Raw genomic sequence first — 24,926 nt, 5'->3', positions numbered from 1 at the left:
GGCCAATGACGAGTCAGGTGGGTCGTCGGGAGTCAATATTGAGTTGGCGGGTGCTCCCGGCTCACCCCTGACTCGTTGCGTTTTCAGTCTTGTCTCAAGTACGCACCTTGCAGATCAGTCCGGATTAAGGCAATTGTGTGCTCTTCCTTTCTCTGCTAACATAATATTTACTAGATATCTACTAGTCTGTAACTTGTCAATACCTGCGTTGTTTTATGGGCCTCTAATGCACAAGATATTGCCTGGATTAGGAGTACGCGGGACACGCACTGGAGATAGCCAAGACGCGCTTATGGGAAATTGAGAATTAAAGTGGGGTTTTACGGAAGGACGGATCGCCCCGTGAAGATGGCCAGGCTTGATACAGATCAATATGTATTGTTGATATGCCTGAGGGCAGAGTTAATATATATTGCTGCAAGCAAAACTGCTCTCTTATCCTATTTCCCATTTATTCAAGGTACAGATAATGGTAAAAAAAACTCCTCAAAGTTATTGACAATCATCGCATGATTCAAGCTGGTTGAGTTGGCAATCTTTCTAGCAAGTAATTCTAAGTGATTCCAGGAAACGTCATTGCCGAGAGCCTGAACCAATCAGTATGATTGATGGTGAGGGGGAGTGCTGCCTTGCATTCAGTGTGCTCTGCACTTCACCCAATGTCTGTCTCCTTCCTTGCCCCGCACTGCAATTCATGGACCAAACCAACAATCTCCATGGTTATTGACAGACACACAACCGTGACTTCTTCGTCTTTCACCCGAGAATACATCGGCGTCCTGGCTTGGATGCCATCTATTCATCATGGCCAATAGGTGTCACGAGATTGATCCGGATGGGGATGTTGAGTTGATTCTACGGAATCCAGACGCACCCTTTGCGGAATGGGATGAAAACTTCCTTGTTGAATATTTGCCCAGCTTGTTGGAGGCACTAGAACCAGTCGCGACCCAAGAGTTCAGAGAAGCAACAAGAAAGCCAAAAAAGAGAAAAGGAAAGAAGCCAAAATCGATCATCGGATTTTTCAGGTCACTGGATCCTGGTAACGAGTCCGTGACGCACCCCGAAGTATCCGAACCCGCACCCGAACTGCCTGAACCCGAACCCGAGCCCGTTAGCGACGAAGTTAAAACCCGATCATCTTCCCAGTCTCGAAACGCTGCCCACTCAGCTGAAGACGTCGAAGTACACATGCAACTTTCTTCAAAGCACTTGATGCTGGCGTCTGTGGTCTTCAAGAAAATGCTTCAAGGCCCGTGGGAGGAAAGCCGGACTCATACAATGGAGGCATCTGATTGGGATGCTGAGGCTCTGTTGATCCTGATGAACATCATCCATGGCCGCAACCGAGCAGTTCCTCGATCCATCAGTCTTGAGATGCTAGCTAAGATCGCGGTTCTCGTTGATTACTACCAATGCCACGAAGCAGTTGAACTGTTTGCTGCTTGCTGGACACAAAACCTGAGTCCCCTCCCGAAAGAGTATTGCAGAGACCTCACACTATGGATCTCAATTTCATGGGTATTTTACCGAAAGGACCTCTTCGAGACCTTGACAAAAGTTGCTATAAAGGAAACGGCCGGGCCTCTCCAGACTTTAGGCCTTCCAATACCCCAGCACATAGTCGGTAAGTAGTGTGATGAATAATGCCTATCACAGCTAACAAGTGTATAGAAGTTATCGATCAGCAAAGGCAGGAAACGATTAATGATATCATTTCTGGTCTTCACACTCTTATATCGTATTTCCACATACGATCGAAATGCACATTCGAATGCTCTTCGATTTTGCTAGGCGCACTTACCAAGCAAATGCAAATCAAGGGCCTTCTCGAGCCAAAGCCCAAAAAACCTTTCCTTGGCCACAGCGTTGCAGGAACAACTGCAATTGTGTGCGATTTCAAAACGCCAAATTGGACTGTTCCCGGTTCATATTATTCACACGGGTGTAAACTTGAAAGTTTTATGGATACAACCATAAAGAGTTTCACGGATGGTGTAATTGGACTGCAGCTGGATGAATTTTGTCGCGATTATGTTAGTATGACTGGCCGGTGAAAATCACTCAATTTGACGAAAAGGTGTTCAATGTGGCAGTTAATACTTATGTATGTTCATGCTTAAAATTTAAATGATACATGATTATATAAACTGTCCCCAATACTATCTTTTAGCCCGGTTATTATCTTTGGTTATGATTTATGCCTAAGAAGCTTGTAGAAAACACGAGCGTGGGGACCTATCCAAAAGCCGGCTCCTTAGATCTTTATTTACTTAATATATATGCTCCGAAATATCCAGTCTCCAGTGTTGTAGTTCGCCGCAGATAACCCATTATAGCAACCACGATGTTTGGCATTGATTCACCCGTATGAATTACCAACGCGTGGCCCGTCGTCCGGTTATGTGCCCCCTTAAGACCAGCACCTAAGGGGCCTTATAGCTTTACTTGTTTGCCGCAGATCTTTTGTGCGTGGCATAGCAATGCCAAATATGCACCTGGTTGAAGTCGCAACTTGAGTTGTCGTGGAACTGGCCAACCATACTACAGTGTCCACCGGAGAGTCAGGATAGCCTGAATGCTGTTTCCCATTTCTTTCCCGTTAAAGGTTCGATATAGCTATCTTGATCACTTGTGTTAAAGTACTCAGTTTTTCCCCGTACTGATTATGTAATACAATTGAATGTTACGTTTAATACCGAAAATGATTCCAAACATACGCAATACCTCCCGGTCCAGTCTACAGCCCTTATCCAAACCGTATGCGTGTGCCGCTTCCTACCTAATTCGGAAACAGAAAATGCACCACCTAACCAACACTCGAATATTTTGGTCTGTGCTTAGTGAACATCAGCTAACCCTGTCTATGACCCATTCGTCTTCGCCGATTCCCAGGCAGCATTCCAATCAGCCATCACCCTTTCTGTGTTGCGACCAGATGGCTCGCCAAGCGCAACATGCTCATGAGTTTGATCATCAGACACATAACGATCGAGCGGAATGGACCAATCCTTATGTTGATGATGAGATGTAGAGTCCTTAGACTCTGCCTTGGACGAGCTATCATGGTGCTTTCGCTTGGATTTCTTGGAAGCGGATGAAGGGGACGGTTCGTTTGTTGCACTGTTGGAATATGTTAGACGATGCCAAAGACTGTATACGGAGTATATCACTGGTGATCATGGATATAGGGAAGGGTCTCAGGTCTGGTCAACGTACTTGTGCTTCCCCATTGTGACGAGTGCTTAAGTAGGGCCTTTGTCCACAAGGTTAGAACAAGTACGCCTGCTGCGTATAATTTGTCCGCGAGAGGCTGGGAAGAGTCGGAGTAGAGTTCTTTTCTGTAATGGAACAAGAAGATATTAGAAAGGATGTGTGAGAATTTTCAGACAGCTCAAAGGACGGGAAGTCAATTTATATTCCTACAATGGTATCTCCTGAACATGTAATGATGCCCTCTTCCTGGCCTCTACGTACAACAGCCTATTCATCGATTCAACCCAAGTTTGGCACATCTCTTAGGCAACCATTCACCCTCTACAAAGTTATATCAAAATGCTCTATCTATAGATTTCAGGTGGCCTTTAGGTCCTGTACGATAGGCCTGTACGAGTACTAAGAATAACATTGAACTTTCGAGTTCATCAGCTCTATATTTAGTACCCGCCTCTGCAAGCTTTAACCGGGGGGAGGGCGATATGGTGGGATGAATAAATTGGATTGCTGCGTTTTCTCATGTATCTTGTATTTGATCCTAGGTAGGTGTCATAGATGTCGCGAGGCTCATTTATATGGCAGATCACCGATCTCATTCTCCGGATAATTCGGAACAAATCTAGGCATAATTGAAACGATATTTCACTTTTGTATGTCTGGAAAACTCGCCTCAGAAGCCCTGATTGATTGGATCATTGGAATTTCACGAAAACTATTCATCACACAAAAACATAGATCTGAGGCCAAATATGCTCGAAAGAGGATCTTCTAATAGGTTTATAATGATGGAATACATGAAAACACACGCCTATAACGATATTCTCCATTATTTTATCGACTGATCTATTATAATTGTAGGTTACAGTATTGGTATCTTTTTTAAATATATCATGTGCCGAGCTACCTAAGTGGAATTTCGCGTGAAGATGGAAGGATAAATGGTGTTGCAACAAATCTCAATTATAGAAAGAATCTTCGACAAGTTCCGGTAGCGGCTTTGTCCAAGAAAACGTATGCGTGCCACGCAACATTGAAGGCATTCTCTGCTAAATCAGCAATTTGAATTTGCCACGTCCAACTTTTAGGCCCATAATGATTACCTTGAAGACGACAATGGAGAAGATACGCTGCTGCAGCTCCGGGATCTCTGTCGCTGCACAATGCCCTGGTCACCGGTGTCGCTTCCCTGGCTCTCCATACCACCTCCAGGGGGGGGAAATGGTGTTTCTAGGCCATATACATGGTGAATCCTCTTGGCATGCGCAACGAAGTTATCCTTTCGCGCGTACGTCTTGTTGCAGTGCGGACAACTGTAGCGCACTCCAAGATGGGTCGTCCGGTGCTTCCGATCAGACATAAAGCCGCAGTCATGGCGTCGGGTGTCCGTATTCGGTACCACTTGTTTGGCATCATCGCCACCCATTGGAGATGAACTAGTTTCTCCGGAGTGATTCGGGCTGATTGTTGAGTAATGGAGCATTCTTTCGTAATTGCTCTGTTGTCTACGAATGTGGATATTTCTGGCAGATCTAATAGCAACTGCTGATGTTGTTTGGGGAAACGGGTCCGTGAAAGATCTAGTCAACGTGTTCTCGAAGCTCTGTGTGGTCGTAGTTTCCGGGGCGGTGTCGCTGGTACCAAGATCCAGACATTGGTATGGGGTGAAATCCGTGTAGTCTGAGCCCAGGTTTATTGACTTGACTTGCACACAGGTCTCGGGCGGAATGCCCACTCCAAGGCTAGGCGGACCATCGTCTCCAAGTGAGATCTGAGGTGACACGCCTGGCGATATGTCAGGAATACCGATACTGGAAGTTACGTATGCAACCGGGTTGCACATGTAGCCCACCAGATTTGGAGAGGCCGGTTTGATATTTGCGGTCGGGCTCATACCAAGGCAAGGTTCGAAGTTGGTACACTGCATAGGGATAGGACGGGCAAGTGTGCTGAGAGGCTTGGCTAAGGAATCTGGGGAAACGTCGGGCGTAACCTTTCCAACAGATCTTTCAAGAGCGCAGGAGGGTTCCACGTGCGGTGCAGGCTGATTGAGACGAGGGAAATGGAAACCCCCCTTGGAATGAATCATCCGGTGTTTATGGTAATATACAACAGGCATTTCCGCCTTGCCGTCGGAGCGGAAGCCGCAGTCGGCACACTGCAGTGCCGATTGAATTGGCGTGTTAGCTGAATCGAAATCCGATCCAACGATTAGGTCGTTGGCTAAGCTCGGTGATGAGTTCACAGAGGATCTGATTCCTCGAGCTCCGGTACTTTGCTGATTGAGTGTCCTCGCAGTAGGGCTCGACGAAGATCTGACCAAGGAACACTTGGTACTCTTTTCCATCTGTGGGGCTGATGAACCGGCGACTAGGCCTAGCATGTGCTCGATGGATTTGCCCGGCATATCTGGTTCCCAAGAGAACGATTCGTCATTCATCTCCATGGGCGGGATATGTAGGCTGAGGGAATGTATTTTCCGATGAGCGCGAGGCTTTCCTCTTCGTGAAACGGAAATACTGTTAACAAATCTGTCTTGAAATAAAGGCTGCTCCTTGGGTTCAGCCATGAAAGCATCATGCGGTTCTGTGAGTTGGTCCCAGCTCGGGTTATAAAGTCTTTCCGATGGCCGTTCAATATCTGAACAGTGGTGCTCGGTGCCGGTCTGAAATTTAGGTTCTACCTCGGCCTGATGCGTTGTGATCGAACCCTCGATATCCCCCTGGAGATACGCAGGCGTAAGTTGAAAGATATCTGACCAAATGTCTGTAGAACGACTATGCACAGCCGTCCCAGACATGCAGCAGGAATCTGTGGAAGGTGTTGGATCGTTGGTGTGCCGCTCTGGGGAAATACCAGCGGTGACTTGGGCCCTGCGAAAACCGAACGCCGTCTGGGACTCGGCAAGGCCATCCCCAGGCAGCTCGCTAATGCTATGCTGCAAGTGAGGTGTTAGCTCACTTGAAGCAACAGGGAGCTCATGAGACCCAGGTAAGTAGTATCCCAACGGGCTTGAAGGGCCCGTATCTGGCCTTCTCTCATGATGTGTGTGCAAGCTGCCCCGCTCACAGATAACGAGAGGTGGTGAATCTCCAACGGGGTTTGTTAGGATATCACAATTGCGTAATGGATTTTCAAATTCATCCTTGAGCGTATTGCAACATTTTCTGCATATGTTTGGCTCGTGACCTGTCATACGCCTTATAACAACTGCAGAGGCACGGAAAATCTGCATAGCTTTGCTGCTAATTCTTGAACGAAGCCATGAACACTCCCGTTTAGAAGAGGCGGGGAACCTTTTGGTGTTGTGGCACTCCGGGCAGTTGTATCTTCCTTTCGAAAAGTGTGAGCAGTCCCGTAGGTGCCAAAGCATTTGCTCGGCGTTTCGGAAAGCCCTCGGGCAATCACTCATCAGGCACTTTATACCGTGGGGCATTGGAGGAGAAGCCTTATCGAGGAGGTAATATTCGAGGGCTAAAGCGTAAAATCGACTTTTATAGCAACTGTCAACGACCCCTGTTTGGAATCTATTGCTACTCAGCTTGACTGCTCCGGTGTGAAGTACTTAGCTGACTCTTACCTGCAAATTCGGCTGGAAGCTCCGTGCCTTGGATTGCGCTCAGCGCTCACAAGATTTGTGTTAAAAGTACGATGCAACCGAGAGTCATCTCCCAAATAAGGGGAGTAGTGCGTATGCTCAGATGGAGAAAAGGCTGTTGACTGCATCATACGTGTTGGATTTTGTCTGTGCTTGAAACCATTGACTTTGCCGTTCGTGACTGGACCGGTGCCGACACCAGCCTCTAAGGATAATGGTCAAATAAATGTGAAAGCATAAGTATTGAAAAAGTGACGTTGGCATCTCCAGCGGCAATATGTAAACAAATTTGCTCTTTAAACCTTCGACTCAAACCTCAAAGCTATAAGCTGGATTCATTAACGGGTACAGATAGGCAGCACGATAAGCCGAAGAGAATTTCAGAATCAAGGCTTGAATATTCTAGTGAGTGAAGCTTAGGACTTCCTTAATGGTTGCTAGTTTCTATAAAAAGCACCAGGCTCTAACGTGACTTTAACTCACACCATGAAATGCATATGGTATGCCACTAGATGCAGTGAGATTCAATATTGAATGCCGAAAAGGCTTAGGCCATATTGGTAGACCAGTCAGGACTGGCCACAGCTTCATGCGATCTTCATGAATGCATTGAGGATTTACGTCGCGGGGGAAGACCTATCGGAAAAACGTGAGAAGGCTCGGCAGTAATATAACCTCAGCATGAGAAGCAGGTATCTAAGTGTGCAGAAATACATTTTTTAAAAATTCCCGAGCTAATTATATCCATTATCATGTCATGTGTACATTCGGTCGCATGTGTTGGCAGCTGCAAGACCTTTTTGTCGTTAGTCCACGAGCACTGCATATGCATAGCGGCTGCAGCACACAGTCAAATCCCTGTTTGAAGAGGGGTCAGTTGCGCCCAGGTTGTATGAGTGAAGTTTGGGATATTACTCATACTGTATGCCATTCCGGTTCTAGTCCAGAGAGGGCTGGGTGATTTTACAGCCCATGAGACTATCTTTAAACTATGACCAGGGTGGTAAGCTGCCAGCTTCGGCTGTAAACTTCGGTGAAGAGCAATACTTTTTGGGTTGTAATCGGGTTGGTGCATTATAATAATGATTGATGAAGTGCCACTGCATAGTGTTAAGGGGTGAGACTGTATGCAATGCATAACAGCTAGCATACAAACCCCGATCACACCAGCCCCAACCACATAGAGATTTTTTATTTTTCCGACAGGCTGATCTGCAGCATTGGTGTGGTACCACTACCGGCATTGTCACAGCACCTCTATTGATACTTGTTCAGTTATTGATCAGGTGATCCCTCCACTTGGTGACTTCGACAACAGATTTAGGGTGTGGCTGCACAAGATCAAGCCTACGTCACGTCAGCATAGTCACTCTGAAATCCTTGACTGAGTCAAAAATAGACACTACATTACCCCTCAAGCGCAGTTCCGCTCCTACCGACGGTCTCGCAGCCTCCTATCAAGATAGTAAAGTTTTATCCACATTTATGTCGCCCAGCTGGAGCCTGATTGTATCCTGGTCTTCTAATTCAATACGCCATTGATAACACCCGAATGAAATAGCTGACAGTGAATGTGTGCTTATTTGTCATGCCTGTGGCATCATCTTGACCAGAAAGCCACCAATTGTTCAAAGTCAGCTTCACCAAGCTGGTCGTGTTTCTTCGGGTTATTTGTCAGTCTTTTGCGCAGACTAGCAGCCTTTCGATACAGCCCCATTGCCTCTGTCTCCTGGTCCAAAGCCATGACGATCTTGGCTTTCAGAAATGTTGTGCGAGCAATCTCGGGCGTATAGACTGACTTGTCGACAGACCAGACGCCGAGCGCCTGGTCAACCAGTCGGAGGGCGTGTTCGTTTTGACCGTGTCTCAGGCAATGCTGCGCGACTTTGTGGCAGACATCTGCAGTTCTATGGTGGTGGTTGCCGATGGTGGACTGATACTGCCTCAAAGCTCGGCGATGAAATTGCTCACTCCTTTCCGCATCTCCTTGGTCAAAGTACACGTTCCCAAGAGCGTGTAAAAGTCTGCCGGTACTGCAACGCATGACGTTAGTTGGAAAGGTTCACTAAAAGAAGGATATACCAAGGCAATTACCGAAAGGAGTGCTTGTCGTTCAGGCCGTAAGACATTTCCCTTTCTTTCAGGCCCTCTTCTAGTACTTTCACGGCATCGTCAAGCCTGCCTTGAAGCCAGTAGGCAAGGCCGAGGTTTGCCACGAATATTGCAAGCATATTGTTGTCGCAAGTTGGTAAGTCATGTAACCCTGAAATTGCACTAGAGAAACACGACTCAGCTTGCTCATACTCGTGTGCCATCATCCACCCCGTTCCCATCTGGTTAAAAGCCCGTGGAAGCTTTTCGATGACCAAGTCCGATTTCTGTTGGAGATTGAGTTGAATATTCAAGTATCGTTTGTTGTGTTTCAAACAAGACTCGGCGTCATTCGTTTCGTTTGCGACAGCGCCCAGACAGCAATGGATGTCGGACTCGAGATCTTGAATACTCGGTGACTCTTTGCCACTCTGTGCGCAGACTTCTAGTGCTACCAGTAAGAGCGGGCGAACGATATGTGAAGCTCCACGCTCGTGTTGGTACCTATCGATGTATTAGAGCTTTTCCTAACCACGGTTGCCAATGGACAGCAAACCAAGTCGCGCGAAGTATCAGCTTCGCTAGGTCGATATGGCTGTCTAACCAACTCTCGCGCAAGTACTTCTTGTAGATGTCTGTGAGAGAGACCACGTGCGGGTAAAGCGACTCCATCTCATTCCACAATGTTGGGTCATGTGCTCCCAGGGCAGCAGGCCACTTCGAAGCTATGCGCGAAATGACTAACGTAAATACCTGGAGGCGATGTTCGGGGGTGAGTTTGGCCATTACAGCATGCTGTACCACTCTGTGGACCCAGAACTCGCCCGTCTGGTCGTTTCGTCGAATGAGCGAGGACCGTAGTAGTTCCTTTCTGGCATCATAGAAGGTGATGTTCCTCTTTGGGTAGTAAGGTATGGTGGAGAAGTGAGACTCGTCTCGTGGCAGGATTGCATCTTGAATGCTATCTGGATCCAGGAAGGCTAGAACCTCGATAACAGACCTGGCTTCCTTGGATAGCTTCTCAATGGCCCAGATCGTAGAGATATTACCTCGTGATGTTTCCCGCTGCGTACGCGAGTCTGTTTCCAACACTTCCGTTTCTTCGACTGGGTTGTCGTATAAGTCCAGGAATTCGGAGAAGGTCAGGTACTTCGAGCAGATCATCCTTCCCATCTGCGCTATCGCGATAGGCAGACCACCCAGCTTTGATCCAACCAGTATCGCCTCGTCCTCATGGTCCTCATCGGTGATCCGCTGGAGAAACATCCCTGATTCCTTATCATCAAATACGTTTAGCTCAACATCAACGGAAGACGGCGAAAAGAGGGTTTTAGACCGAGGGTCTCTGCTCGTTATCAGTACAGCGCCGCAGTTGGCAATGTACTTATAAGGAAGAAGTATTTCAAGATCATCCGCGTTGTCGAACACGATGAGCCACGACGCTGTAGTCCTTTGTGGCGAGTTTGCACGGTGTTCGATTTTGAATGGGTTGGTGAGCCAACCGAGGGCCAGGCCTTTGTTGGCAGTTCTGTTTAGGGGGTCGGATGTGTCGTGGATGCCAAGACTTGTGGCGATGTGCGCAATATCTGCCTCGAGTTTCCCTGTGTCCTCGGCTCGGGTCCAGAATATGCAATCGAACTCATGCTGCCGGTTGTAGACGTACTCTATCGCTGTTTCGGTCTTTCCAAGACCAGGCATACCAGTAAGGACCCCCACCCTGATTCTGTCAGGCTGCGAGGCTACTATGAGATCTTTCGATGGTAGGAGGCATTCATCAAGGCGACGCAGTACATCGCTACGCCCGAAGAAGTCCGGGTTTTTCGTGAAGGTCTCAACCATGAAACATGGTATCTGGGGCTCGGTTTCCTGGATAGTTAGGCCATTAAGGAGAGACTCAACACCGACATCAACGAACGAATCTGTGTTTTCGGATCTGGAGGGCCCAGCGCTGACTGACCCGTGCTGCGCATCACGGGACGAACTTGGTCCTGGCGTGGCTTTTGCTAGAGCTTTATGATCATGTTAACTCGTACCCACGTGAACGGCATTCGGATGGTGCTGACCTTGCCTGACGTCATCAATGGATACGTTACTGTCATAGCTGTATTCAGACTCTGACGTATCTGATTAAATGGATCAGCACCGTGCTGGTCTGTATATTATCGAAATGATAAGAGAGCGGGAAACCAGTACATGTGAAACGTCTTTGTATTTCGGACACAGACCCGTGTATTACAGAGAGAAGCCATGATTTGACTTCTTCACTTGGTCCTTGTTGTGTCGAATCAATCAATGATGGCAATTCGATATGGTCAAGGTCAAGGCCTAGCAGAATCTCCAATGGTGATACAATTTTCGACAGGGACCGGTCGACAACCTACTAGCGATTAGCCAAAGCAAATACGAGCTGTGATAATAATAATACTCACCACCATTTTCTTATTTCTCTGCAGGATGCGATTGTCTCGCAACTTGCTGGCTTTGGTCTCGTAGACTGACAGTATGTTTTTCCGAAGACTGAAACGCCGTGCTATGTCTCGGAGGTCAAAAATGTCGTTCATCAGCCGCGTGATGGCTTGGCGGTTGAGATTGATCGCAGGGTTCGCTTTGAGCAAGTATGAGATGTGCTTTCCATAGTGGTCATCGTCCGCATCTTCCAGGAGATGCGGTACGCCAAGGAAGATTATCCCAGCTACGGCGTTCAAAAAGCCGGAGTATCTCTCGAAATTCAAGCCCGCGATATTGAGTGCCTTCACGAGATTGTTAGATCAATTGAATTGGGCAACTCGGAAACTGCGATCGAAAAGCTGTCAGCCGAAATGGGTAAATACCTGTTTGAGGATAAATCCACCGAAGCCGTGTGAGATGAAAACCAAAGGCTCTGGTGTTCCCTATCCTTATTTCTGTTCATTAGTCAGTGTTCTGCTGTAGGCAGTGCACACTTCCTCTCAGGATCCAGTTACATACATTGCCCCCTTGCGCATATTGATCAAGGGCTGTGAGTAGGCGTCCTCCTTCCACGAGTATGATGTCCCATGAAGACAGATTACTCGATGAGATCCCGTGGTTGTACCATTGAATCACAATTGACTGGGTTTGGTTTCTGAGTGCTTCGAGCCAAACTCCATGGCAGATCCCCCAGCCTTCGTTAGCTGAGGTTCCAATATCAGGGATCAGCACTAGGCTAGGGCAATGTCAGATGTGGTTTCCAAAACATCAATGGAAATGCCTTACTGGACATCCGGTGGAGATCCTTCCAGCCTATGAAGCTGCTTGAAGGTGTTGTGGGCAGACTCGGGAAGCGACCGTGAATCCATGTCTTGAATGCTCATGTGTGATTGGCTGCAGTTCATGCATACGCTTCAACAAGGCGATCGGAGATCTGACGGTCCGTGGAGAATCCAATGTGGCATCTGCGATACTATGGTAATATAGGCACAAAAGATGATCGTAAGATTGGTATCTTGGACTCAAAGAAGGCGGGCGAAGAAAGGGCCTGGTCCTCTCTAGTGTATCAGAAAACAAGAAGTGGGGGAGGCTCTACAGTATCGCACCCAGAGGGTTAGTTGTAGCTAGAGCCTACACACGTACGACATGATACGACAATCACTTCTGGCCCCAAGATGAAAGGTTGGTTTGGTTGAAATGGGGGGTGGCAAGTTACGAAAACCCGTCATTGCGGGGGTACATGCAAGTTTGTGTTGATCTCATTGCAACGCTGCCTCGCCGCTGTCCAATACGCCGTAGCGATTGCTGAAGTATACATATGCACAGCTAGCTGGCTAGCTGGCTGCATCGAAGATACATCGGAGGAGCCGACATAAGAAGCAGGCTCAGAGAGCAAGGGTCTTCAATAGGAATTCGCCACTCAATGCCCCTGAACGGGCTTTCCAAAAAGCCCGCCAACAATTGGGGGGGTAATTGGCCAGATCTGCGTAACACACCAGCAGCCGACAGTCGATACTTTCACGGGGCATGACTCCTTCAGTTATGTTTGGATTGTAAAACCCCGCGTGGGGTACACCTGTAATGAGTTTCTTGTTAGGAACTTACTTCGCTCAACGTGATGGTTGCCTTTTTCGACTGATATGATTCATACCTTGGACAGAACTGGCATCTGATTCAGCACTCTTGAAGATGAGAACCTCGTCGACATTTTGTTCAGGAAGCCAGTACCAAACGTGCTTTGGGTTGAAGTGGACTTGGATGTTCTCAGTGAAGAAGCTGCGGAATACGATGTCACCAGGCATCGTATCTGAATCGAAGTCAACGGTTCTCGTGTCGCAGAGCCCCAAAGGCCAATCACTAAGAGGACCTTTAATGGGTCTCCATGCACTACGTTCTAGTCAGCGTGCTGATTTTGGGCCAATCGGCTTGGGGACAATTCGCTTGCTTGATGATTTGCCAGCGACTTTGGAGAACCCTGCTAGCATTTTCTCCGAACAGGGTATGGATCATCCGCTCGCCTTCACGCCTGGTGAAGTCTAGTTCGCATTAGAGTCTGTAGGGGGGTCGGAAGGCTAATGGCTGTTCACGGACCGATGTGAGCCATGGCTGTAGGCTGATCATGTTCGTAGTTGTTTCCCGTGGAAATGGGGAAGGATTCGTGACGCCTCCTGACCTGAGTCCCTGATTAGTGTCGCACAGCAACATGATTTTGTGTACTTACACAGACGTCCAGTGGGATCACTAGCTTCGCTCCGAGCTTGTCTTTCACAGCGTTGGCGATGTTGGCAAGGTACGTGCCTTGGACCTTCTGTTGATTCTCGAAGTCCGGGTAAGAAAGGGGGCATGGAGATGACAATAACTCAAAGCCGCATCTTTCAAGTGTCAGATCTGTTACTCCTCGCATACTGTGAAATTGGATCTGGTGTCTATCCCTTTTCACGTTGGATTGTGGGAGCTGCGGAACGCCATTTGGAGGGAATCGTAAGCTGTATGGCTTCTCTTCGGTGTAAATATCGTGCCGTTCCAGGTAGTGCATGTGGGAGATGACACTGTGATCATTGTGAACCTCCATTGTCAATCGAATGTGCCGAAATTCCAATGCTGAGTTGTGTAAAGTTGTGAGACGCGTAGGAGGTCTTCAAAAGAATGATCCTTTGGGGGCGCGAGGCCTCCAGTGAGTTCCTGGCTCGTTTCTGCCGGAGCTCGACATCAGACCGAAAGAGAAAGAGCAGAAACGATTTCCCAACGTCTACTGACGTGTTCCAGTCATAACACAGAGTTCGATCTGTTCGTATTGGCCTCATACTCACGGAAAAGGCCGTAACGCGGAAAGGGCCGTACTCCGCAGGCGCGGCAACCAAACATCTAGCCATCGTCAGTCTTGCGCCTCAAGGCACCCACGGCAGGAAGTGCTTGGCGCGACGGCCCAAAGACGATCCACGCGTCGCCGGGCGATGAAATAGGGGTTGCACACGCTCAGCCACGTACTTACCAGCTTCGCCGAACTTGCGGTTGCAGGTTCTGGTCCGCCGGGCGAAACTCAACCGACATGCGACAATGAGTGGTTCTGGGGAAATCACAGCCAATTTAATCTCCAATTGCTTGCAGGAGGCACAGGTGGCTTAGATGGCTCCATGGCCTATCGTAAGTGTGGGCTTCTCAGCCTGCTGCTTTATGTAGTATTTCTCCTACAAAAGTGGAGTGTATATGCAATCGTCTTATATGCCACGTTCAGGACCGAGCAGTCTACTGGGCTGTCGTTACAGTAGTTGGACACTTTACTTTGGCGCCCAAGTGAAACGAGTCTTTCATTCGTAGTGTTAAAAAACGCCTAAGGCTATGGCGATGAGGCGATGATCTCCTAAGAGTCAGGAGGAAAATCAGCCAGAGCAGGCCCTTATGTATTTATTCCTGATGCCCGAGGTAGGTATGAAGTCTGATCACCATTTCCAGCTCTTCACTCTCGTTCACAAGTTCAGCGCGCACTTACCCTGTAAGAAGAGGATATCCAGCTCACTCCAAGTAAGTCCTCATACTGTTCAATTCGAATGCATGTTCTCAGTCGGGCTGAATCTGTGTTTCAGTTATTGTGTTACAATCCCCGATCACAATCAGATCGAAGATGCCGCCAGCAGGGGTCAAGCCGTGCCGGGATGAGACACCCATCCCAGAGAAACGGCAACCATGGAAAGAGCACTGGGATGCACTAGCAGCTTCCGAATCCAGCGGTCCTGGCACAAGCCACGGATTTGAAAGGGGGAGCAAGTCGTGATGGATGGCAATGTAGTTCATGTGCATGGTGTCGATAAGAAATCGGAAGATAGCCAGGAGGTGGAGAGTGCTGAGAACAAGGGCGTCGGGAAGGAGGAGGATGGGGATGGAAACAAGGATGGGGATGGAAACAAGGATGGGGGGTGGAAACAAGGATGGGGATGGAAACAAGGATAAAGTTGAGGGTGAAGATAAGGGTGTTGCTAAGGACGAGGACAACGGTGCTGCTAAGGATGAGGATAAGGGAAAGGGCAAGGATGAGCGCACGCATGCGGATGGTGATGGTGAGGGTGACAAGTCCAGCAGCGAGGCCAGTGGACCAACTGAAGTCACACAAGGCGTCGTGCCACCACGAAATGCATGATGGAAGTGGGTTGCCAGCAAACTGTAGCCTACCTAGATTGATCAACTATCCGCGCCTCCCCCCCTTATCCGAAAATCGTCTATTCAAATCTATACGGCGTGTTGTCATGTATGAAGGCTACGCCCTGAGAGTATTCGAAGCCCCTTTTCAGAGACCTCCGACCAAAATTCCAATACTGTAATTAGAATGCCTTCGGGCTGCGTGCTTTTAGTGCCGAGAAGAGGGCGTCGATGCGGACGAGGGCGAGAACAGAGTTAGAAAAGATCAACAAGCGATGGTGGGCGATGGTACCTAGGCGAAAGTATTAAATGGCTAAATGGGTAAGGTGTTGCACGGGTCGGATGGCTGGCAGCTCGACATTGAACCGAAAAAAAGCAAGAACTGGCAACGGTCTGAAAATGTAGGGTAGTATCCGCACCCTGGTGGTTGCAGCGATGATCGTACCTCGATGTTTCAACGTAATTAGATGCACCAGTTGGTGCATGTGCCTTTGCCCTAGGATGCAATGCAGTTAATGCTCCATGAAAACCAACATGCTCTGTTCCTTTTCAGGATCAATCCGATGAACAAACACTCCACCATACACCAGGTCAAGGATATTTAGTTCATGCTGTGGGATACAGTAGTTCGCAGAGCTGTCGGGCACTCTGATGCGCCCGACTGTGGATATCGCATCTGCTATTTCTCAGACACCAGGAAACTTCCTGCATCTTGATCAGGCATCTCGGCGTTGATCTGTTGATGCACAACACCAAGTAGTCTTCCAAGGCACCACTCGATTTGGCGCCAAAAAATTTACCATAGACAGTATCTTGAACTTGAGAAGCAACTTTTGTTAGATATAATAATGCTCTTGATCCCATATATTTATCGATATCGCGATCCAGGCATTGAAAGTTACGATAGGGGCAAGCCTGGACTATCAAGCCGAGTTCCATACACCATGACATCGAACTGAAGAGAAAAAAGAATGAAACTCGAGTTCCACATCCTGCTTACACCTAATACGACCTTCACTACATATCCTGCCGACTTCAGTAACCATGGGAAGCTTCGAACAAGCAAGGCGAGTACCTACGGGTGACAGCAAGGCATCGCGTGACAGTTGCTGTCGCCGCCACAGTGGCAACATCAGTAAGCCCACCCCTGGACTACTCCTGATAGCCGGTCTCACAATTCGCCTCCCAGAATGTGCAAAGGACTATGCAGAGACAGTAAGAGAGTTCTCGCGCCTATCCAGCTTCAAGTCGTTGTACTCTGGCCCGCGCTTTCTGAGCCTGGGCGACTTTCTATGGCGACCATACGAACATCGCGCCACCACAACAAGGTACCGCCCGACGACAGCCGCCCATCAGTTTGAGCCATTCCCATTCCTCATGGTACTCAATTGGCAAGAGGGGCCGGAAAAACGGATACAGCAATTGAGCACCGTGGACCAATTGCAGACGGTCGATAAGTCGACAGCCAATCTCGTTGTACTAAAGGGATATCCAACAGCTGAGTGGCTTAATGCCCTTGGGGCTAAATTCCGAATCGACCCAGACTTTTATCAGAGGCACTTGTGCTTCTGGTCAGAGTCCGGAAACAACACCTCGAGGCGAAACATGGCACCTCGCCTCCCCTCGGTCCAAGCAGAGACCATCGGGCTTCGGATCCCGACGATTGGCAAGCTGACTGGAAGAAAGCAACCGACACATAGAGATGCCGTTCTTGAGAACCTTGAGCATATCCGGAGACAGACATCGCAGAGGATGACAGCGTACATATCCCAACTATCAACTCTGGAGTCCCCCGATATGGATGTGGCTTACTCCATTGTGAGAGAGTTCGTAATGCTGGATGCAAACCACTTCGCAATCGAGCAAATCATTTCTATCAGTATTGTTGCCAACAGAAATGGAGGGTGGACGAGTAAGTCCTGGCGGAATATCTACGTGTTCAAGAAGAAGCTAATGTGGGTCCAGGCACAGTATGGTCGGATGTCGGTCGCAGTCTTGATGAGGGTCTGGACGGGCCCTGGCGACCGAAAATGCCCAAATTGGACCACTCAGAAATTATATTCCAGCCCATTTCCATCTTCAAACCCAGGATCGCTCTTGAACGCGGAAGGCGCAGCCGGCACGATAGTGCACCGCATGCTCAACACCAAAGCGCATCGATACTCTTCGAAGAATATGACCAGCACCTCGATAGCGCGCAAGCTGCTATTGATCCGCTGTACTCCCTGAGTCCGATATTCAAATTCGCGTTGTACTCCGAAGTGGCCCTGCTGGATATTATAGAGTCGAATGTTCGAAGCGAGATAGCCCATTCTGCCGTGACTGCCCAAGAGAGCCCGACAATGTCCAACCTGCCGTACACCCGGCCGATCTTGAAGCGTCACATCGACAGCCTCCGGGAGACCATCGCCTTCGTGGAGGGTTTCATGAAAAGGCCAGCGTACCAAGCCGTCATCAACAACCCAATCAATCAAGGCGCGGGCGAGATGGCTTCGGTGCTCGACGACTTCCGCGCCGCGCTTCGTCGTGCCGAGGGGCTATGCGACGAGTGTTTCGAAGGGATCGGGATCGTCGCTCATAACGCAACTCTCCAGGAGTCGCAGAAGGCTTTTGCGGAAGCCCGAAGCGTCACAAAGTTGACAAAGCTCGCCCTGGTGTTCGTGCCGCTGTCGTTCACCACGTCGGCGTTCGGGATGAACATTAGAGAGCTGGGCGATGCGGATGCACCCTCTATCTGGGTATGGACTGTCATAACCATGGCCATGGCCATTATCGTGTATGCTTTCTTTCGTTGGGATACCACCCAAATGCGGGCCTTTGCGGGGGTGCTACTTTCGAGGCGGTAGCCATTGGGACGTCGGTGTTTGGCGGACGGCGCAGTGCTGGTGAGACCTACGGAAAATGCGGGTGGTCAACTAATTTGAATAGAAATAGAAATAGAGATAGAAATAGAAATGACGGTGTCGCTCGGAGAATGGGGTCGTGGCTGGCTTGACTTGGCATGTTTGAAGGACATTGAATTGGAAGGGCGTTGATGCATGTTGTCAGCTTACAGCACGCACTTGCGCGTTTCCGGGACCGACTTAGCATCTAATCTTGGACAAAATAACAACAACCGGCAACTATGTACTGTGCGCTGTGACTCCGGCCCGAGAAACATTGAGAAACAGCAATTGAAATTGGTCGCATGATGTCTGCTTAAAGTTGAGGCTCGTCGGAGGATTAGATGATGGGCCGGGAACTAATCGCTAGGTGAGTTTTTAGGGTGTTGGGGGATGATAAATAGGGTGGGGCGCCCCGGACCCCCGGCTTTTCAGGGCACTTGCGACGATGCGCAGATGGACATGCACCAGGCACCCACATTCCCACCTTCCCGTTCCTATTACTTCGATTTCGAACTTCTCGTGACTTTGCATTCATTCTTTAATTGATCCCGACATCTCAATACTTTGCATTGGGTTTTGAATCGAACCCGACAAGCCCACGATCAAAATGCGTGGTTACGATGCGCTGCCAGGAGAGAATCATAATGACGACATCATTTCCGACACGGCCTCACCCACACAAACCACAGTTGGTGATTCTCCGGAAGATATCCAAATCCTCATCCGGCAGGCTGTCGTCCATGTCATTGTCAGAAAATGCGATCTATCGGAATACTTTGATTTGTTTGATAAAGCCGCGATTTTGTCACGAGGCGAAGTGCCTGTAGACCAGATCCCCAACATCACACATGCAGAACTCCAGGCACTGACGCTCGAAACCGATCGAAAATGGAGGCAGCCCAAGGCGCTCTACTTCACAATACTGGTCTGCTCCATTGGCGCGATTGAACAGGGATGGGCACAAGCTTCTATGAATGGTGCCAATCTTTACTTTCCCAACGAATTCGGAATTGGTTCTTCGAGCTTTAGGGACACTCTGCTGGTTGGCCTGATCAACAGCGCAATTTATCTCAGTACTGCAATTGTGTAAGGGCTCCATTCAAAGCGGCATGAGCGAGGGCTTCTACTGACCAGTCCCTTTAACAGTGGTGCATGGCTTTCCGAGCCTCTTAACCGCCGATTTGGTCGACGCGGCGCTGTCTTCGCGGGCGCGCTGTTGTGTCTTGTATTCAATGTCGCATCCTCACTCAGCCGGACCTGGCCGCAGCTTTTGGTCTTCCGAACCGTGGTCGGTATCGGCCTGGGTATCAGCGCCAGTACCGTTTCCATATTGGCCGCCGAGTGCGCTCCTCCCTCCATCCGGGGAGGGCTTGCTGTCTCATGGCAGATGTGGGTCGCGTTTGGTGTTTTCGCCGGCTTTCTGGCAAACGTGGCATTCTTCAATGTGAGCAACTCGTATCAGTGTCATTTAGCGACTCTAACCAACATCCGTGCTAGTTCGGGGAGTTGACTTGGAGACTGCAACTCGTGGCACCTGCCCTGCCTGCCATTCCTCTTACGGTCCTTATCTGGCAATGCCCGGAGTCCCCAGCTTGGTTGATGAAGAACTTACGATACAAGGAAGCCTTTGAGTCACTGTGCCGGCTTCGCAACTCAAAGCTTCAGGCCGCTAGGGAGGTTTATATCGCCTACCACTCCATTGAAACATTTAAGGACCAGCCCAAGGAGAAGATGTCCTTTGGCAGGCAGTTCATTGACCTCTACTCCGTCCCACGAATACGGCGAGCCACACTGTCATCGTTTTCGGTCATGATCTCGCAGCAACTTTGCGGCATCAACATCATCTCGTTCTATTCTTCATCCATCTTCTTGGGTGCCGGCTTCTCCAGGTATGGGGCCCTGATAGCTACCGTTCTCTTTGGACTTGTCAACTTCCTTGGGGCCTTCCCCGCCATCTGGACAATGGACACCCTTGGGAGAAGGACACTGCTGCTCTTGACCCTGCCACTGATGGCCCTTGCCATGTTCTGCGCCGGGCTGACTTTTAGCATACCGGCAAATAACCCGGCACACTTTGCCCTTCTGGTCATCCTCATCTACGTCTTCTGCGCACTGTATTCACCCGGAATGGGTCCCGTACCGAACTCGTACTCGGCCGAGGTCTTCCCTCGATTCCATAGGGAGCTTGGCATGGCTCTTGCTGTGGCGACCACCAACTTCTGGGCGGCAGTTCTGTCTCTAACGTTCCCCCGACTCGAGACGGCTTTGGGGTCGCAGGGTGCCTTCATCCTCTACGCGTTCCTGAACCTCGTGGCGTTCATTCTGGTTTTCCTATTCGTGCCCGAAACGCGACAGAAGACGCTGGAACAACTAGACGATGTCTTCTCGATACGCACGCGGACGTTCGCGCGGTACCAAGTCTGCGAGTACGCGCCTTGGTGGCTGCGCCGCTACGTCCTGCGCCAGGATGTTGATGAACCGAAGCCGTTGTGTTCAAGAGTTTTGCAAGAAGAGGAGGAATATAGGAGTTTGCTTTCTAGGGGGCGAGGCGATAGAGACTAGGTCTGAATCGAGCAGCCTTCCATCGTCAACCCATGAATCTGACTGCACGCTCAACCAGGATTTGGCAAGGTATCGATCAAAGAACACGTCGCATATTACCTCCCCGAAGATGTTTTTTGATGCCACATAATCCCCAAAGATCAGGCTGGGGTCATCAGTCTTGACGAGGCTCCACAGCTCAATTGTCGCGAACTCGCCGGCGCACTTTATCCCTGCTATGGGTGACGGAATGGTTGCAGCCGACGGCGTGGCCATCCAGTCATAGAATTGGATGCGGGGAAAAGCAAAGCGATTCGGAGCGTTGGTTTGGATTCATTCGCTACCTGCATGTAACCCGAGAAGCAAACGCCACGAGCTGAACAAGCTGATTCGTTGAGGCGTTGCTTGGCATTGGGGACTCAGCTGTACAAGCCAATGCAGAAGTTGAGCAGTTGCTGGGGGCCGCCAGTGCCATCATTGGCTGCGCGCTCTTTACTCGCGACCCCCGATTGTTTCACTATTTCTAACATCTCTCCACCCCGATACGTTTGCGTTTGTCGCAGGAGCATTGGCGGATGTCCCCTCCCATCAAGATACTCTTATCTACTTTAAGGCCCTCGGAGCTATGAACTTCACTATTCAGGCGCCTCCTGGCACGACAAATCACGGCGACCCCCGGATTATATGCGTACCACCGGAATGGTATGACTACGCTGCCTTCTTCTTTGCAAATTACTTGGCGCACGCGGCGACCCTCCACTCCAACCCGGGGGCTTCTTTTACCGAGTCGCTAATTGCTGCTATCACCGCCCTGTTTATCCCCGGGTTTGGTGTTCTGAACACGCTGAAACGAATCTTCACCCATTCGGGAACTATTCGGCATGATGACCTGCGCCGCGCTGCCAAATCGGGTGCGCTGGCCATGATCCGCATATGGTGAGTGCCAGCTCGCCACACTCTGTTTGACATATTGACACTTACACATCTATTCCAGTGAGGATAATTCGGCCAGTGCGATAATCATGGACAAGCAGAGGCTCAAGGAACCTAGAATCGTGCCGAGGGGACGCAAGCTCTACGGCACATGCGTAATGCCCACGTCCACGACTTACCAGCTCATGGAATTACCGCCTCGTACGCCACTGAGATCTTGCGATGGAGGGGCATCTATGGGCCAGCGAGGAAACGTTAGGCAGCATCATCTCGGAGCGCGCAAAGATGTAGCAGCCGGGGATGAAGATCAAGAGGTCCTGATTGGTGAGCGCGCCGCCGTTGGGACCGTGGACCAAGTCAAGCTATCCTACACGTACAACATCCCAAAGATGCTCGTCGGCTTCGTGCAGGCCATCTGGGGCATCGTCACGTTGTACCACGCCGCCCGCGGCGCGCAGGTCCAGAAGTACGGCTACGCGGCCTTCGGGCTGACGGTGGCGCCATACGCCATCATGTCGATGGTGAACTTCGCGGTCGGGATCCTGACGCCCGAGTACCAGACCATGTACCTGGTGCACACGCCGGACATGGAGCGGGCGCGCAAGGAGGGCGGCGTCTTCGACGGCGTCGTCGCCGCCGTCGACATGGAGCGGCTGTACGACGTGCCGCCGCCGAACAAGTGGAAGCGGCGGCTGTACCGCTTGGCCGTGGTGTCGCTGGCCGCGTCGCCGCTCCTCATCGTCGGCTTCCTGTCCAACTTTCAGCACAACGAGAGCACGCCGGCGCAGGCGGGCTGGATGGCGACGTGGCTGCTGATCGGGACCTTCTCGAGCGCGTGGGTTCGGGGCGTTTACGAAGTGGCCATGGAGCGAGACACGATGTGGAACATGGCACTCGTGCGGTTCCTGTTCGCTACTGTCTTTTATGTGCCGGCTATTGGGGGTATGGTTCAGGTGGGATTGGCGCTGAAAGAGTATGGGATCTGTACGCGGCTGGGTTGAACCTACATTTGTGTTGCGATTGAACCTATGGCAAATGGAGTTATCTGGCGCAGTAGTAGGCAATGACCACGCTGCGCTTGAAGGATGAAAAGGTGTCTCAGCCAACTCTGCGGTTCGTTTCCATATACGAGTTGACAAGACATGCAATGTAACATATAACGGTGGTGGAGAAGGGTGTTGGTGCTGAATAGGGGCACGTGCAGTGCCAAGTGCTACTGTTGGCTGCACGTTGTTCACTTGGGACCCTCTGACTTTACAGTTCCCAACCACATTCCATTAGTGTTTGCTGCAGTGGCATCAGCGGGTTGGTATTTGGTTTTCTTGAAGTATGTGCACAAAGGATGTACATTAACTAGGGTATTTAATATTTTTGAGTGCTGCTCATTTCCCCTATCTCTCCCTGCTTCCTCAACTCCGCGTGAAAAATGAATTGCTGCCAAGGCTCCCGATCTGTCGAGCTGGATTCATCACCCTTGCTCAGCAAGGAACTCAGCCCTGGCGGCAATAATGAGTCTCCGTCCTGGCACAACCATGCCCGCCTACTTTCCTTCCACGAGATCCCCGCGTGGCAGCAAGATAACGAGTACATCCTATCCGGTTACAGGCACACAATGATTGGTCCGCCTCGCTCGAGATCATTGCTGACGAGGATGGAAGACCGACTTCGGGTTCTGTATGGAGGTCGCTCCAAAGCCTCTCCTACTTACACAACCAGACCATCAACGCTTACACGCACCTCGCTGGCGCCGCAGCTTTTGCCGCCTTGCCTCTTCACTTCAAAGAGTGTGTATACAAATACCAACCCAACAGTCAAGTGGCGGACTTGGTTGTTGTCTCGACGTATTGTCTAGGTGTGTCGGTATGCTTTCTGTTTTCCGCGACGTAAGTATGTGCCTTGCTGTACGGCCCTTGGTACCTAACTTACGACGTTTAGTTTCCATATCCTATGGAATCATAGCCATCCGTTGGCGTCAATCTGCAACAAGCTTGACTACATGGGCATCCTCATATTGATGTGGAGAGCTGGAATACCGACCATTTACTATGGATTCTTCTGCGATCCAAGGTTACGTCTACTCTATTGGATGTCTGTCAGTTGTCCCAAAACATGTCAACCTCGCGACGATATCCTATAGTTAACAGCAGAACAGACGACTGGAACCGCAGTTACTTGCGCTATCCTCACGCTCCACCCGCACTTTGCCACCCCGAAGTTCCGCAAGTGGCGCGCCTGCTTCTACGCCGGCTTCGGGCTGAGCTCCATCATTTTCGTTGTCCATGGCCTTGCACGCTACGGCTGGGATGTGCAGAGGTCGCACATGTCGCTTGTGTGGATGGGCTGGATGGCGACGTCCAACCTCGTCGGGGCCGCCATCTACGCCTGCAGGATCCCCGAGCGGTGGGCGCCCCGCGTCTTCGACGTCTACGGCGCCAGCCATCAGATCTTCCACGTAGCCGTCATGGTCGCGGCGTGGATCCACTACGATGGCCTCGTGGCCGCTTTCCGTTTGGTACGAGATCGACCCGACGTATGCGGTATCGCCTAGTCCTAGCGATACAATTAACACTGGGTCTTTGATGTCGGTAGGCAGCGCCCTAACCGGCAACGGTATGCGATGGGATCCTGGCAAGAAAGACGTGGTAGCGGTAAATGTCACGGCAGGAAACAAAGAATATTAGACCTTCACCAACTTTGTACAACAGAGACAACCGGACCATTTTATCCAAGTGCTGGCTCTGCGGCATACAACGCCTCATCGTGGTGTCACATCTCAAGTACATTCCCAACACACGCTCTCTTTATATACGCAATATACCGTTGGGTTCTTCTGAACGCTTCGCTGCTGAGCTGGCGTAACCACGGTAACGTTTACCCCAAGGTGCTGCAGTGGCTGGTAGACCATGGAGCCGATGTCAGTTGCACGATGCAGACGAGCGCAAGGTTTTTAAAAGCCGCCATATCAATGAGGAATGCGGCGCTGGTGCAGTTTCTATTGGACAACGGTGCGGAAACGGATCATCTTAAGGAGGAGATTTTACTGGTGGATGACGAAAAGAAATGTGCGGGGTTTCGTGGAAACG

The 24,926-nt window shown here is 50.1% G+C and overlaps 7 protein-coding genes across 7 annotated transcripts; 5 read left to right on the top strand and 2 right to left on the bottom strand.

Moving 5' to 3' along the window:
* Positions 1-804: 804 nt before the first annotated feature.
* On the top strand, positions 805-1,889 carry PG998_013101 (uncharacterized protein; the record flags this gene model as incomplete). Its single annotated transcript, XM_066879917.1, has 2 exons — positions 805-1,627; positions 1,675-1,889. Coding segments are annotated over 2 exons (1,038 nt in total), but the record flags the coding sequence as incomplete, so codon positions are not given.
* Positions 1,890-4,312: 2,423 nt separating this feature from the next.
* Positions 4,313-6,448, bottom strand: PG998_013100 (uncharacterized protein; the record flags this gene model as incomplete). Its single annotated transcript, XM_066879916.1, has 1 exon — positions 4,313-6,448. One exon carries the CDS (start codon positions 6,446-6,448, stop codon positions 4,313-4,315), a length of 2,136 nt encoding a protein of 711 aa, XP_066724055.1.
* Positions 6,449-8,411: 1,963 nt separating this feature from the next.
* On the bottom strand, positions 8,412-13,922 carry PG998_013099 (uncharacterized protein; the record flags this gene model as incomplete). The annotated part of the gene is made up of 14 exons (XM_066879915.1): positions 8,412-8,844; positions 8,906-9,406; positions 9,459-10,905; positions 10,966-10,994; positions 11,128-11,279; positions 11,332-11,652; positions 11,734-11,793; positions 11,870-12,086; positions 12,137-12,244; positions 12,290-12,323; positions 13,002-13,237; positions 13,347-13,386; positions 13,442-13,523; positions 13,572-13,922. 14 exons carry the CDS (start codon positions 13,920-13,922, stop codon positions 8,412-8,414), a joined length of 4,011 nt encoding a protein of 1,336 aa, XP_066724054.1.
* A 1,335-nt stretch (positions 13,923-15,257) lies between these two features.
* On the top strand, positions 15,258-15,485 carry PG998_013098 (uncharacterized protein; the record flags this gene model as incomplete). Its single annotated transcript, XM_066879914.1, has 1 exon — positions 15,258-15,485. The coding sequence occupies one exon, from the start codon at positions 15,258-15,260 to the stop codon at positions 15,483-15,485; it is 228 nt and encodes a 75-aa protein (XP_066724053.1).
* Positions 15,486-16,528: 1,043 nt separating this feature from the next.
* Positions 16,529-18,330, top strand: PG998_013097 (uncharacterized protein; the record flags this gene model as incomplete). The annotated part of the gene is made up of 2 exons (XM_066879913.1): positions 16,529-17,396; positions 17,450-18,330. The coding sequence occupies 2 exons, from the start codon at positions 16,529-16,531 to the stop codon at positions 18,328-18,330; spliced, it is 1,749 nt and encodes a 582-aa protein (XP_066724052.1).
* Positions 18,331-18,976: 646 nt separating this feature from the next.
* Positions 18,977-20,931, top strand: PG998_013096 (uncharacterized protein; the record flags this gene model as incomplete). The annotated part of the gene is made up of 3 exons (XM_066879912.1): positions 18,977-19,455; positions 19,516-19,813; positions 19,867-20,931. The coding sequence occupies 3 exons, from the start codon at positions 18,977-18,979 to the stop codon at positions 20,929-20,931; spliced, it is 1,842 nt and encodes a 613-aa protein (XP_066724051.1).
* Positions 20,932-21,535: 604 nt separating this feature from the next.
* On the top strand, positions 21,536-24,391 carry PG998_013095 (uncharacterized protein; the record flags this gene model as incomplete). The annotated part of the gene is made up of 6 exons (XM_066879911.1): positions 21,536-21,846; positions 21,905-22,827; positions 22,937-22,956; positions 23,449-23,726; positions 23,779-23,935; positions 23,981-24,391. 6 exons carry the CDS (start codon positions 21,536-21,538, stop codon positions 24,389-24,391), a joined length of 2,100 nt encoding a protein of 699 aa, XP_066724050.1.
* Between the last annotated feature and the right edge of the window lie 535 nt (positions 24,392-24,926).

This window comes from Apiospora kogelbergensis (genome assembly GCF_038363985.1).
Source record: "Apiospora kogelbergensis strain CBS 113332 chromosome Unknown utg000009l_segment0_segment0, whole genome shotgun sequence".
Taxonomy (NCBI): domain Eukaryota; kingdom Fungi; phylum Ascomycota; class Sordariomycetes; order Amphisphaeriales; family Apiosporaceae; genus Apiospora; species Apiospora kogelbergensis.
Note: the sequence above shows the minus strand (reverse complement) of the source record. Positions and strands in the feature narration are given on the sequence as shown.